The sequence below is a fragment of the Triturus cristatus genome, chromosome 2_1 (genome assembly GCF_964204655.1).
Source record: "Triturus cristatus chromosome 2_1, aTriCri1.1, whole genome shotgun sequence".
NCBI classification, from domain to species: domain Eukaryota; kingdom Metazoa; phylum Chordata; class Amphibia; order Caudata; family Salamandridae; genus Triturus; species Triturus cristatus.
Window position 1 is genome coordinate 1,038,531,655 of NC_140581.1, and position 16,007 is coordinate 1,038,547,661.

A 16,007-nucleotide genomic window follows, 5' to 3' on the forward strand; every position below is an offset into this window, starting at 1 on the left:
CTGATGTTTTAAGAGCACCGTCGCTCTTGGTTACCGACGGTAGCATAGCTTCAGGTTCCCAGTCGGATGACTGGACGAATTTAACTACTTTGAAGAAAGAATGGTTGAAAATAACCATACATGGAGCAATGATGACTGAGTACCTTAGGGCCAACATCGCCCCCAATGGTCTCATCGTCAATCTAATACCCCGACTGTTCCTGGATGATCCTTTGTTCAAGAAAGAATGGTCCTTGGTGTCATGGAAATGCACCAGGGACTTATTGGTACTTATCATAGGGACAGCCAAGAGATTGGCTGACTCCATTCTTGCACGAATCCAAGACCTTGAAAGTACTATGAAACCCGTCACTCAATCTGCTATTTTTAAAACCAAATTAGCAGAGATTAATCAGGAGATTTCTGAAAGCAGGGAGTTTTTGTTAAAACAAAAAATAACGAAGCTACAGAAAGATATCGCCAGATTTGACAAAGAGAGAGTCTTTCCTTATCTAAAAGCAGACTATGTTTCCAACAAGACAAGCTATTCAAGTGATGAGGACTCTAATCACAGCAGAAGAGGTTCATCTAGTGACTCCAGTACAGGGAGTTGGAATAACAGGAATCAGAGAAAGACCAATACACGGGTATACCACAATCAAGGTGGACCCATGTTTCCTGTCCCCCCTCAGCCTCCGTTTTGGCAATACCCCATGTTTCCTCAATACCCGGCACAATTCTACCCTGGTAACAACCCGAAACCTTTTTTAGGCAGAGGTTGGGGCAGAGGAAGAGGGCGAAGGCGAGGACAACAGCAAGCTACACCACATGTCCAGTGGCAAGATCAACCTCAACCTCAGCCACAAATGGAAACCCGGAGCAAAAGGAGGGGTCAGAGGGATTAATCATTAACCTCTCCAACAGATCCCTTAGTGACACAGAGGAGGATGTCATAAAGAAAGGACTAGGCTTCGTACCTACTCCTAGAGTAGATAAATTCGAGTTGATCTGCGAGGTCCAGAATTTCTTCCGAAAAATACGCCTCAAAGCATTCTTCCATGACGAACCTCCAACTGAATCCAGTGATACTGGCCTACATAAGGCTTCCACCTTTACCCCTTCTAACAGCATGATTCCCTCGGAGGTCCTTACCTTCGAGAAGGCTGTACTAAAAGACCTGGACAAAGTATAGAATAAAAATGTTTTGTACAACAACTTTACTCGCAAAGAAAGGGAAGCGGCCAGAACGCTAGCAGCTGACACCACTATCACCATCAAACAGGCTGATAAGGGAGGTGCCACAGTAATCCAGTCCACCAGTGATTATGAAATAGAATGCCTACGACAACTTGGGGATAGAAAATACTATACCCCCATCAACACTGATCCCACGGCTAGATTACATTTAACAATAGCTAGCAAGGTATTGGAGGCCGAAGCTAATGGCTGGATCACGAAAAAAGAAGCAGACTTCCTTATCACTCCCAAGCCTGTCGTACCTTATTTCTACACACTACCTAAGGTACATAAAGGCGTCATTCCTATCCCTGGGAGACCTATTGTCTCTGGCATTGGCTCCCTCCTGGAACCCTTATCAAAATTCTGCGATTACTTCTTACAACCCCTGGTGAAAGAGACACCATCCTATGTCAGGGATACAACTGACATTTTGAACACGATTGAGGGGATACAGAATACCGATAATGTTGACCTACTAGTGACCCTTGATGTAGAGGCTCTCTACACCAACATTCCACAACAGGCTACCCTGACGGTGATAGAGGCAGCCCTACATAAAAGGGAATGGACATCCCCTACTCCCATAACATTCATCATGGAATTGGCTGCATTAGCTCTCACGGAGAACTATTTTGCATTTAAAGATAACCTTTACCATCAATCCCAAGGTACTTCGATGGGGAGTACCTTTGCTCCCAGTGTGGCCTGCCTGTATATGGCGGCTTTTGAAGAGGCAGTGATAATGAACGTGGATAACCCCTTCGGACCAAACTTAACCCTTTGGAAAAGATACATCGACGATGTCATGATCTTATGGAAAGGGGATTTAACTACCTGCAATGAATTCTGTGAATGGATTAATACTAAGAATCAGTTTTTGAAATTCACACGTCATATCTCTGACTCTGACATCCCTTTCCTGGATTTAAACATCAGACTGACATCCACAGGGTTGAGCACGAGTCTCTACAGAAAACCAACTGACAAAAACAGTTTACTTCTCTACAGCAGTCACCACCCTAAGGCCCTACGCGATAATTTGCCTTTTGGCCAATTCCTTCGACTCAGGAGAAACTGTAGCTCCATCACTGACTACAAAATTGAGGCCAACATCCTCTCAGGAAATTTGACACAAAGAGGCTATCCTCCCCGAGTGATTCACAACTCAATGAAGAGGGCCAGAAATAACAATCGCGAGGCCCTTTTGGAAGTGAGAACAAAAGACAGCATAGAAACCATTACTTGTGTCACATCTTTTACACCAGAGTCCAACAACCTTAAAAAAGTGATAAAGAAACATTGGGGAATACTATCCGCAGGTACACTCATGATTCCCCCGCCACGTTTCGCTTTCAAAAGGACTAACAATCTGAAGGACACTTTGGTTCACACGAGACCGAAAAAACACATAACTTCTGCACATAACACCCTATGGAATCTTCCCCCTGTACAGGGTCACTATACCTGCGGAGGGTGCTCTTGTTGTGGACAAACTATTGTGGCTAAATCTATTCGCCTTACTGCCACTTTCGAATGGGTCCTAAAAAGACATACAAATTGCAATTCCACGAACTGCATTTATCTATTAATTTGCCCATGCGATCTCTATTACATAGGGATGACGACACGAGCAGTGAAAACACGTATCACTGAACATAAAAGCAACATTAGATGCGGCAAATCTAACACGAAACTTTACAGTCATTACCTTGTATGTAAACATAGCCCTACTGAGCTACATTGGATTGTCCTTGAAAGCCAGCCTGGAATGTCTCAACATTCCTTGTTTAGGCTAGAACAACGCTGGGTACATCGCCTTTCATTGGATAGACTTGGCCTCAATGACGACATACCCTGGTCTACAATATCTAATTGATAGGACTCCTTACCAGCGATAATGATGAGGTGACAGGATAGTACCAGTACCACCTTATGGTCTTACTAATACTCAGTCCTTTATGTTTACCAACATTTGCACCATTAAATCATGAGACCGTGATTAAGCCACTACAGCATGGACGGATGACAGCATCACCTATTATGCACTGCTTCATGTACTAATAGAGCCGAATTCCCTTCTACCTTTCTACCTTGCTCCTAGACCCACACCACTCCATCATGGCGCCCGGTTTGGGTTACCTAACTAACTAGACCTGATAAGAACCACCGACGATAGGCATAACACATGGTGCACATGTTTGGGTGGACTTATACGCTATCGAATACTTCCTTGGTTAGCCTTTCTCGACGCTATTCCGCTCGATTGGGTATTAACTTATGCCTCCCTTTGAAGTATTTGTAAACACATATTAACGACTACAACATGGCGCCCAAAATAAACTTTTATTCACATCAGGAATGACATGCACGTTGCTAGTTACAGTTGCTATGGACGTGACATCATCACACGTGACTAGCTCCCAGCCAATTATTGATTGAATAAAATACAGCGCCACCGACCCATCTTTCATCTTCCGGGTTCGGCGACGCGGGCAGGTTTACTAACCTCCAGGGGAATCTTGCCGTGTAAGTACATCCTGGGTTCCCTTGACAACTTTTTCATGCGGGTGGTTTTAAACATTAGACACCTGTTGGGGCTTTTTAGACACCTTAAGGAGTAACCGCACTTTCATCGGGTTTTTGTCTAACTCCGGCACACACTTGAATTGCCGCAATGTTGTGCTATTTAGATGTTTTCTCTCATAGGACTCTGTGATGGTCAGAAACGCGACCATCACGGGTCCATGATTGTGACCTTTTCACATCTAGGGCGTAATTCTTAACGAAACGCGCATTTGCACTGTGACTTCCCACTAAGGATTGCCATGACTAATTCGGGCGCACTCATAGATAGACATTGCCTCTTGTATTCACACTCTGGGTGTGTTCTGTAATTTATCATAGCCTTTTTTTGATGATTCAATCGGGACATACACCATTATGTCTCAGCTTCGATTAGCTGCACCTGGTTGACCACCTTTGGGACCATATTATTATAACACACGAGAGGTGTTACACGCTTGAGCAATATGTATAAGAGACACTAAGGATGGAGATTTCTCCCTTGTGACCTTGTTAACTGCAAATTTGCCTATGCCTCTACTTCTTCCCTTTATATTATTATACCATAGGGAACGAATGTGTTTCTCCCCCTGTTGACGTGCCATGCACCTGATGATGAGGTTTTTATAAAAAGAATTGGTGAGTCCATACTTAACCATGATTTGTTCTTTACCACTGTAATAATGGTTGTGTTTTTAACCAGAGCCTCGCTATGCTTCCTTTGTTAACCGTTTTTCCTTTCCTTGATAAATCATCAATGGTTGATTGGTCAGTATCCAGTTAGAAATCCAGTATAATTATAATATGGATTATATCAAATTGAAAACTGGTTTACTGAACTGGTGTTAATTAACTAATTTTTTTAAATGTTTTACAGTTGCCAAGGGTGGTTCTCGATATATACATTTTTCCAATTTTTCTCTTTTCCTTAGGTGACCCCCTTTTATAAACAATACATAAGGTAGGGGCACCTATTAAGGGTTGACTAACAAACTATTTTCACCCTTGTTTTCACACCACACTGTAGATAGTTTTTAGCACATTTCACTTTAGCATTATAGGTCCTGACGAAGCGCCATGAGATCCTTCTGACCGACTGGGCGCGAAACATGTTGACCAGAAGAGTAGAGCGTAGCTAGCCACTCCTCCTTTTGTGAGCAAATATAGCTTTGACGCCACTCACCCCCTTTTTAACAAGGTGGTTGACTGAGCCAATAAAGTTACATTTCAGATTAACCAACCTTTTTTAATCCACATACATCTACACTCCCGGGCCCTCACACGCATGCACCATACGGCAGGGAACAAAAGATCTCCGATAAAGAGCCCCTGTATGGGTGCCCGTCGGGTATTGCACCGCCGACCCGACGAGGAGCAAAACCCAGATGATGAAGCATGACACCTAGCTTGCTGGGTGTGTGAGGGTTTCAGTTCCACCCTTAAGGGATCCCCTTCCCTTGTGCACTTACATTCACTAGGTGAAAGTCTGCCATCGGAAAACTTTATTTCCCTTCGACTTTTCACCCTGTAGGAACTACACACCTCTCGTTGATACCGCTACTTAGGGCTTATGTGTAGGACCTCTATAAAAATAGCCCACCATTCACTCTCCTTCTCTTTGTTGAACACTATTGCCCAGAGTCACATGATGCTGAGTTGATCTGCTGCTGGGAATCGAACCGCGAACCCCGTGCTCCGGAGTCAGCCGCCCTAGCCACTGCACCGCACCTCTCCCACCCAGTAAGAGACCACATGTGTGCAGGTTGACTTCCTGAATGTTTGTGGGGAGTGAGTGCCCTCTCCTTATAAATCCTTTTAGAGCCCAGACAAAAATTGGAGCCAAGATTACAACACCAAGGAAATGCAATGGCTTTCTGGTCAATACAGCTGGTCTTTGCACAAGGGCTTCCTAGAATGCATATAACTTGATTTTCAGTCTACCACCAAAGCACTGTCAATGGAACATGTCCTGGGATGGTGAATGTGACAGTTCTGCACAACGTTATGCAATATGGGCTACATGTCATCAATATTTCTCTGTTTAGCTTATTGTAATATGCATAATAACATGATTTGTATAGTGCTTCATAATACACATTTAAGAGATGCAAACAACAGTTTTAATATCAATCAAATAGAGCAAGCCTTGATATCTCCGGGTGCTGATATCCCTAAAGTGGGAGGCCACCTATTCGGGCCCTGCTCTACGCAGACAATACAGTTTTAATTGCCCGGACAGCTAAAGGCTTACAAAAACTTCTTAACCTTTTTATCAGTTTTATAAACAGCCTTGACCTGATGACGAACTTCTCGAAGTCACATGTCTTGAAGTTTGGTCCACCTTGCACGAAAACATTGAAGTATGTTACACTTCCCATCCCATACTATATCCCATTAGCCAGGTAGATAAGTTCAGATATCTGGGGATTCAATTGAACTCGTGGCTTAATTGGTATCCGCTCATAACCCAGAACTTTCTGTCTTTTAATAGAGCGATGTTTAGTATAGGAGATTTTTCCTGCCTGCTCGGGTGTACTCATATATAATCGGTCCTGGAAATCTACAGGGCCAAGTGCATCCCATTAGTGAACTATGGCAGTGGAATATGGGGATACGGGCGGGTTGCCTCAATCCAAGTAGCAGAAAACAAATTCTTAAGGGGCCTTCTGGCAGTTCCACAAAGAGTACATTATGAATTGTCCATGAAGAACTGGGATCAGATTATAATATTGACCAGCTCTGTCTCCATCCTCTAAAAGTATGGCTTTGTATGTGGTTTAAAGAGGAACTTGGTTTTAGCAGATTAATCTTGCAGGATTGCTTAAAATGGGATAAATCCTCCCTGATTCCGTGGCTGGCCTATGTTGCGCATAATATGCAGACTTTAGGGAGGCCTGATTTGTATGGCAATCCTTCTAGTATAACTCGCTCTGATGGTAAATGGGTTGAAACCGTCCTTAGGGACAAGCTATCAGCAGACCGTGAGGATTCTGCATCAATGAAACACTCGATGCGACATGCAATCCTAGTGAAAACTGTCAGCAACATAGAACCCTATTTAACCTGGAACACGACAAGTCACCAACGCAGCATGTTGTTTAATTTTAGGTTGAACTTATTTCCTCAACTAGTTCCTTTTAATTATGGCTGTTTTACGAACTCTGAATTGCCTTCTGTAACTGTGACAACACCTCGATTAATGACACATTGCATGTTGTTATGATTTGCCCAAAATATCATAATTTGCTGCACAATTTGTGACGTCCAATTTTAAAACATTTCAATTTTATTCTTAATGCCTGCTTTATTGTACTTACAGTTGCTAAATTCCCCCACAATCTGCTTTTTTCTTATACATTTTCTAGGGGTTTTAAAATGAGTAAGAGTATGTGGATGACAGTTTGTGTACTAATTTGAATGATCTGACTTTTATGCTTTTATTTTCAAATCTAATACAGATTATGATGATGATGATGTAGTGCTTCTTAATACACGTTTTAATATTACACAATACTGACATCAGTAGGAAGTAGGACTGAGTCTGTAATGTTGGGATTTTTCCTTGTGACCTGCAGATCATCACAAAGGTAAATTCAGCTATAAATGCATGTTTACAACCATATTGACCTATTCTATGCCCCACATAGAAACACAAGTTTTACAAGTGCTGCTTTCTCCACCACAAAAACAGAGAACACTGTATTCTTAGATCCCACTCGGAGGGATGGGAAGAAAGATTTCCAAGGTAAGGTTTGCTTTGGAAGTTTAGGAACACCCACACACATGTACCTTTCTGAGCATTTTCAAACTCCTCTTTGTCCCTTTCCCTCCTTAGAAATGTCTGGAGATTTACTCCAGCAAGGAAGAGTAACAGTTATCCCACAGATTTGGAGAAAGTGTAAGGGAATAGCTTTCTCCACTGGGATTTATTTTTTATTCATATAGAAAAAATTGTGTGCTTGCCCAGAGGGGGTCAATTCCTCTAACGCAAACTTCTCTGCTATGTAGAACTCTGCACAGATGAAACAAGTGACTTTTTAAAGTGTCGTCTGATATCCATTGTCGTTGACATGGATATTTACTTGTGCCTTTCAAAGCTTTCCAGGTGTTAGCTAATAGGAACTAAATGGGAATGCATGCTCATGTTTAGGCATGAATCTCAGTCTATACTTTTCCTTTAAGTTTCCATATTGGGCCATGTGTGTTTCAGGGTGACCATTCAACTCACTGAGTCAAGCTGCTAGTGTGTGGGATAAAGTCCCCTCTGCCCATACCTTAGAAGGATATTGAAAGTAACTGAGTGTTTTTTAACCATTTATAGGAATGAGAGCAGATGCATCTTGGTGTCCCAGAAGTCTAAAGTGACTTGCATTATTTTATAAAGCACCGTAGTAGTTACTTTATTTCTTATCATTTATAGTCATATCATAAACCTTTTACAGCCTTCTTCATATTTCTTTAGTCTCAGATAAATAGATTCAATGTGAAATCTATACTGTTAAAAAACACCACTGTGAAATTTACATTTAATTGCAAAATATATTTGTAAAAGTTTCATATAAGCTTTTCAAAAAGGGCATAATCCGTTTTTCAGAATGAGTGGTAACATGTAGATAGACTTTAGCTTCCATTTGATAGACAAACTCTATTTGTATAATAAGAAAGGCATACAGCTCTAAATATTATAAGCTAATTATTGTGAAGTTTCAGGGCAAATAGGTCAATAGAAACATCTGACAACATAGATACTTGACACTGTTCAAAGAGCTGCTGTAATTGTACTGAGTGATCTACTTTTCACATTGTATTCAGGCTCTCAAACGTATTTTGCCATGGTTATTGAAACTTTCTTTGCCTCTGAATTTGGTACCCTTAGGTGCAAGCTTTTGTTTCAATTTTTTAGCAATTGAGATAATCGAATCAAATTGACACCAAGATCCTCATTACAATGTTGGTCGGTAAGCCTCCGACTGCTCGTCAGAGGCTTACCGACTGGCATCGTAGGTTTACATTCCGACCACCAAATTATAATGTCGGCGGTCGAAGTGTAAACCGATTGGCCAAACCAACTGGTGCCCCCTGAAATTCCCTGCATTGTGTGTGGTGCCTGCCACAAAGTGCACGGATTTACACAAACTCCCATTTCTCTATCGGATTTTGTGCTGCAGGTGGTTTCCACCTGCCGCACAGGCTCCCACAGGAAAAAGTGAGTTTGAAACCGCACCATGTGCGGTTGCATCGTAATACAGTGTGCGGAACCGTTCTCACACCGAGATCTGCCCGACATCGTAATGAGCCCCCTGATATTCTACATAATTTTGGAAATATCAAAATCATCTGAACCCTTGTGTGACATCTGGGTATTAGATGTATTTCTCATGCACTATATTCTTTGCAACTTTAAGATATATTCCATAATTAACCATTAAAATGTGTGAGACCACAAATGCAGTTGTTTTTCGCCAATTGTCTGTTGATGCAAAATGTCCTATTACTTACCGGTAATCTTCATTACTCCGGGTCCCGTAGTCCTCGACACCGTCATGGACAAGTGAGATCTACTATCTCACTGACAGAAAAAAGAACGAAGGAATGCTGGACCTACCCTCCCCCTCCCACTGGGAGTACTTAAGGAGTACCGTCCCAGCATTCCTCCTGAAATACCAAGCACCAATGAAGGCCGGCAGACAGGGAGGGAGGGAGGGAAGTCATGACGGTGTCGAGGACTACGGGACCCGGAGTAATGAAGATTACCGGTAAGTAATAGGACATTACCCCCAGGTCCCTCCGTCCTCGACACCGTCATGGACAAGTGAGAAATACCAAAGCAAACACCGGCATTCATACCAGAAAACACAACAAACCACCAGGATAGCAAACAAACCCAGAGATTTATTGGAAATAAGCAGAAAAAAACATTTAGGAGCGAACAGAGCTCAACACCCCCAATGCAAAACCTCCATCATCCCCCAAAAGATTGAGGAGACGATAATGCCTGATGAAGGTATTAGAAGAGGCCCACGTGGCAGCCCTGCAAATCTCAGAGAGAGGAACACCCCGAACCTCCGCCCAAGAAGCAGCCACCCCTCTCGTAGAACGACCCTGAACCCCCAAAGGAGGAGGAGAACCAGACAGAGAGTAGGCCAAGGAAATGGCTTGCTTCAGCCAACGGCCGATGGACACAGAAGAAGCCTTACACCCCAGAGAAGCCGCACCAAAGGAGACAAAAAGGGAGTCCGACTTGCGAAATTCCGCAGTTCGGTCAAGATAAATGCGCAGAGCCCTGCACACATCCAACAAAGACCACCGGGGACCACCGGGAGAATCCAAGACAGAGCCCAGGGAGGGTAACACCAACTCCTGGCACCTGTGAAATTGCGAAGAAACCTTCGGCACAAAGGAAGAATCCAGGCGGAGGACAACCCCACCCTCCGTGAAAGACAGAAAGGGAGCACGTGCCATCAAGGCCCCCAACTCCCCAAGACGTCGAGCAGAGGTGACAGCCACCAGGAAACCCACCTTGAGGGTGAGAAACTTTAAATCCACCGTCTCCAAGGGCTCAAAAGGAGGACCGACCAAAACCCGCAGGACCAAAGGCAAGTCCCACAGGGGAAAAGAAGGGCGAGGCACAGGCCGGGAAACAGTAAAACTGCGAAGAAGACGAGAAACCAATTCTTCAACATCCGAAAGATTCCCCCACGGGGAACGAAAAGCCCGAACAGCGGCCCACTGGGCACGCAGCGTAGAAACAGCCAAACCCTTCTCGAAACCTTCCCACAAAAATTGAAGGACAACCGGCACGGAACAGAACAAAGGGGAGACACCCAACGCAGAACACCAGCGATTAAAATTACCCCAATGCCGATCATAAGCCTTAAGGGTAGAAGGTCGTCGGGAACGCTGAAGAGCCATCGCTAAATGTTCCGGAAAACCGCGCCGTCGCCAACCCTGCCTTTCAACCTCCACACCGACAACCGCAACCGGAGAAGAGACAGGCACGGGGAAGACCGCAGAGGAGACGGAGACAGGGGAAGAAACCAAGGACCCTGCACCGCCAAAAGCCGCACCGTCGGAAACCAAGACCTCCGAGGCCAAAACGGTAGCACGGCCACCACCTCCCGATCCTCCTGACACAACCGGGCCAGAAACCTGGGAACCAGCGCCAGGGGGGGGAAGGCATAGAGGAGACGCGATGGCCACGGGAGAGACAGAGCGTCCACCCCCCAGCAACCCTCCTGCAGAAACCGGGAGCAAAAACGAGGGAGCTGAGCATTGTGCCGGGAGGCAAAGAGGTCCAGAAAGGGACGCCCAAACCTCCCTCACACAAGCCGAAACGCAACCGGGGTGAGAGACAACTCCAGAGAATCCGGAAAGCACCGACTCAGGGCATCCGCCACAAAGTTGTCCACTCCCCGAAGATGAACCGCCGTCAGAGACAGCAGATGGCCCTCCGCCCAACAAAACAGGGGCACCACCACCGCATTCAAAGACGCCGAACGAATCCCCCCTTGATGATTCAGATAGGCCACCGTCACCATATTGTCGGACCGCACCAACACGTTCCGATCGAGCAACAGAGCTCGGAAACCCATCACAGCCCGGGACACCGCCGTGAGCTCTCTCCAGTTGGATGACCGGCGGCTCTCCAGGAGGGACCAACGACCTTGAAGGGAGCGAGACCCCAAGGTCGCCCCCCAACCCAAGGCGCTGGCATCCGAAGTCAAGACCAGAGAAGGAGAAGACTGCAGGGGCAGACCTAAAGACAGATGATCCCTCACAGACCACCAAAGAAGAACCGGGAGGACCACTGGAGACACAGGAATGAGAATCTCCAAAGCGAGGGACCGGGGATCCCAAAGAGACAGAAGGTACACCCAAAGGGGGCGCAGATGAAACCGTGCCCATGCTACTGTAAAAACAGTCGCCGCCATCAGACCCATAAGACGCAACCAAAGGCGCACCGGAAAGGCTCCCCCCAACCAGAAACGATGAGCAAGGGACACCAACGTCATCACCCGAGGTTCGGGGAGGAACACACGGTTCAGATCCGAACGGAATCGGGCCCCAATAAAAACCATGTCCTGAGACGGAGTCAGTTGACACTTGGGCAAGTTGATCAGGAAACCATGGGCCCGCAACGCCGAGCACACCACCTCCCTGGCCTCCAGCAACAGGACCCGAGATGGAGCATGGATCAACCAGTCGTCTAAATAGGGGTATACCATCACCCCTTGGAGATGAAGCCATGCGACCAAAGGCGCCACCACCTTCGTAAACACCCGTGGCGCCGACCGGAGACCGAACGGCAAGACCATGAACTGGAAATGACGTCCCTGAACACAAAACCTCAGAAACCTGCGGGACCGAGGATGGATCGGTACATGGTAGTACGCATCCTGAAGGTCGAGGGTACACATGAAGTGCCCCGGCAGTACCAACGGAATTATCCTTTGTAAAGTCTCCATGCGGAAAGGAATTCTGGCCACCCATTTGTTCATAACCCGCAGATCCAAAATAAAGCGGAAACCCCCCGTGTTCTTTGGAACCAGGAAGACCAGGGAATAGAAACCCAACCCCGTCTCCAACGGGGGAACCTCCTGAATGGCACCTTTTCGAAGAAGGTCCAGAAGCCCGAGAGAAAGATGAGACCGCTTTACGCGACTCGAAGGCCAATGAGTCGGCCGAACACCCGAGTCCGGAGGCGGAGTCGTAAACTCCAGAACATAACCCTGGCGAATGATGTCCAACACCCAGACGTCGGAACAAGACTGAACCCAGGCAGCCAGGAAGAAGCGCAGCCGCCCTCCAACCAACAACCCGGGAACCACCGCCAAAGAGTCAGGAACGTGGCTTGGCAGGTGGAGGGGATTTAGCCTTACGGTCCCGACCACGGCCAGAAGCAAACCTACCCTGGCCTCTCACAAACTGTCTACGAGAAGCAGGGCGAAAGAAAGATTTGGGTTTAGAAGGGACAGGAGCAGTAGTAGAGATCTTAAAGGAAGAGGAATGCTTCTTTTCCTTAAACAATTTGTGTAACTTCGCCTCCAACTCCCCCCCAAACAACATAGTACCCTGAAAGGGCAACCTCAAAGCGCATGCTTTCTGCGCAGAGTCAGTCTTCCAGTCCTTAAGGACAAGACTGCGCCGTGCAGCCACACAAGCTCCCCCGGAAAGAGCCGAAGCACGCACAACGTCAAAGGAGACATCAGATAGCAGTTCCTCCTGACGCTCAATCTGCTCCAGCAAACCAGAACAGTCCGTGGCATTATCCATAGACTGATAGAGGGACTTCAGGTCAGACAACAGTGACTGCGACACATAAGTCCCGTAGATGCCTGCTCGTAAGGCCAGGTGGGAACCAGAATACACTTTACGGAGCGCCACATCCGCCTTCTTGTCAACCGGATCCTTCAGTACAGCATCCTCAGCAAGGGAAGTACGCCCCACCAAACTAGCCACAAATGAGTCAATAGGAATCGAATCAGGCAGTTCAGTAGCCATATCCTGCAGAGGATAGAGTTTAGTCATGAAGCGCGGAATCAGGATGCGATCTGGATCAGCCCACTCGCGCTTCAAAACATCTCGGATGAAGGGATGGACAGGTACATCGACAGTGGCAGCACTCTGAAATTGTCGCAACAAAGGGCCCCTAGAGGTACTAGGCGCGTCTCCGTCAGGGAACCCCATGTTCTCTTTAACATGCTGCACAATTGCGGACATAGTCTCCTTGTCCACATATTTGCCTTTTAACTCCTCCTCTCCCAAACCCGCAGACTCATCGCCACTAGAGTCCGAAGAAACAGGAGCAGGACACCTGCGACGGGATCCAGCATCACCCATCTCAGACAAAGTCTCCCTGATCAAGCGCTTAATATGCGCATCAGCACCAGTATCACGGCGCCTGGACCTGGCAGGAGAGGGAGACCTGGAAGCACTAGAGGAAGAGGACGACCTCTCCCGGTGATGTCGTTTCCTGGAATGCTTTCCCATCACAAAAACACACCAACAACAGCAATTTTACCAGAGATAATAACCGCTATGCGGTACTCACCCCAAACGCTCGTTTTTAAACGAGTTTCCCCAAAGCCGGCAATCACGAGGCGCCTGACTTCCGTCCCCACGCTCAAAAACCGGAAGTCAGGCATGACCACATCCGGCCGGGGAATCAGCTCCATCCAATCAGAGGAGCAGCGCGGCCGCGCCCCCCAGCAAGCCCAGCAGGCCGGGAGAGGCGGCCATCGGGCCAGGAGAGAACCAACGCGGTATTACACCGCCGCGAGGTCCGGAAATGAAGAGGCCCGCGCCACTCCCCCCAAGCCCAGCAGGGAGGGAGAGGCAAACAGCGAAGGGCCGCCGGCACCAGGTAAGACCCAGCAGCCACAACGCAACATCCAGAAAGAAGGCAGGAGCGCCCACGCTCCTGCCGCGTCCTCACACTGTCAGGATGACAGAAAAAAGAACAGGAGGAATGCTGGGACGGTACTCCTTAAGTACTCCCAGTGGGAGGGGGAGGGTAGGTCCAGCATTCCTTCGTTCTTTTTTCTGTCAGTGAGATAGTAGATCTCACTTGTCCATGACGGTGTCGAGGACGGAGGGACCTGGGGGTAATTAAAGATTCCACATTAGTGGATAATATATGTGCACCAGATTTAAACAAAATGACAGCGTTTGTCAAAGATGCATTTTTATGGTGGGCTAATCTCTAGCACATAGGTGTGCTAAAATGGCGGATATGGTCCACAAGCAGCAAGGCGCGAGTAAGTGCACGTTTGTATGCTGGTAAATTGATTAAGCCTTTCCCTCTCCACACCAGAGTCAATGCTCATCAAGGGGTTTCCATCAGAGTTTCTCACAGATCACAAGACGTTGACCTCAAAAGGTCACTCTGGGCAGCTAAAGTTTTACTCATCTGTGTCAGACCTAGGACCCCTGCTGGCTTCCCCCTGTGAGATCCAGACCAGAGATTTTGTTATTGCAGTTTTTTTTGTATTTTGCACGAACTCGACCCAAAGGTATTGCAGCGCTTTACATGAGCAACAGTTTCGTCGTAGAAGAACAGAGATGGATTCTGGGGTGGGTGTTTTTGTTTTTGTTCTGGAGCAATAGGAGCACTAGAGGTCAGAACTGCCTGTCTGGCAGCCCCAGGTAAGTGGAGAAATCCCTTCAAAAAGCCAAGCCAGCACCTCGACCCAGGCGGATTTTAATGGCATTCATTACCATCCTTTACGTTGCTACGTCAAATGTAAATGGAAGGTAAGATAAAAAAGTTTGATATAAAACCACAATTTTACCACATTTATTTACCACCTTATTCGCAAAAAAATTCCATTTTGGTGCTGAGTTAAATGTCCTTTCTCCACTGTTCTAGACATGGTTTAAATATGACGGAAAAAGTGAATGCATTTTACCCTTATATTTATCAGTTTTTTTACTCACTTCAGCAGGGTATTAATGAGGGTGCAAGCATTAATTTATCGCTTCATTATGGGGTTCAAAATGCACTATTAATGTGCGCCATCTGTGGAGGCCCAATCCAATAATGTGTGAGGTAGATTGTTCCTTCCAATGCACCTTCTTTCATAAACAGACACAAAGTGAAAGAAGAGAATAAACTCCAAATTAACTCACCATTGCTTGACCGAGAAGACCTGGAAAAACCTAGGATAAAAGAAAAATTGGGTTTCTTATTAAAGTACCAGTCCATGAATGACCTATTTTTAGAATGATAAAACAACCTATCAGTGATTATCATCTGCAAGTGCTACACATAACCCGTCTGAGAAGCTCATATATAAAAAAATGTCTGGTGTTAGGGCTAGTTTGAGGGTATGGCAAAGGAGTGGGGTACTGAGAAAGGTAAAAATTAAGATTATGTACTAAAAAGGTTTGGGATAGGGATGTGGAAAATTAACGTAATTTGTTTTCGCATAATTACATGAAATTTTGGGAAAATGAAGCAAAATTATGCATAATTGTGCAAAATACAAATCAGTCTATTAGCACAATATTTTAGTGTGGTATAAAATAGGCGGAAAATCACAAGCGGCCTATGCAGCAGCCACTCGCATTCCTGCAATTCAAGTTATACCCATGCGCTTGTGGTAAAACCTTGCCAGGAACTGCATCTAATTATGTGACATGATGTAGTTTTATAGTTTTGGGAATTTCAGATAACAAGTGTAATACGAAATGTGTGAAATTACTCGAATTACGCTGGCATAATAGTC

General features: G+C 46.0%; 1 protein-coding gene across 6 annotated transcripts in view; it reads right to left on the reverse strand.

The window, feature by feature from the left end:
* The window catches only part of LOC146866305 (uncharacterized), a 110,635-nt gene that overhangs the window by 37,906 nt on the left and 56,722 nt on the right, over positions 1 to 16,007 (reverse strand). For all 6 annotated transcript variants that reach the window (XM_085640840.1, XM_085640837.1, XM_085640838.1 and 3 more), the window contains one exon: positions 15,409 to 15,438. In XM_085640840.1, the coding sequence (XP_085496966.1) occupies positions 15,409 to 15,438 (30 nt within the window). The remainder of the gene's footprint in view (positions 1 to 15,408; positions 15,439 to 16,007) is intronic.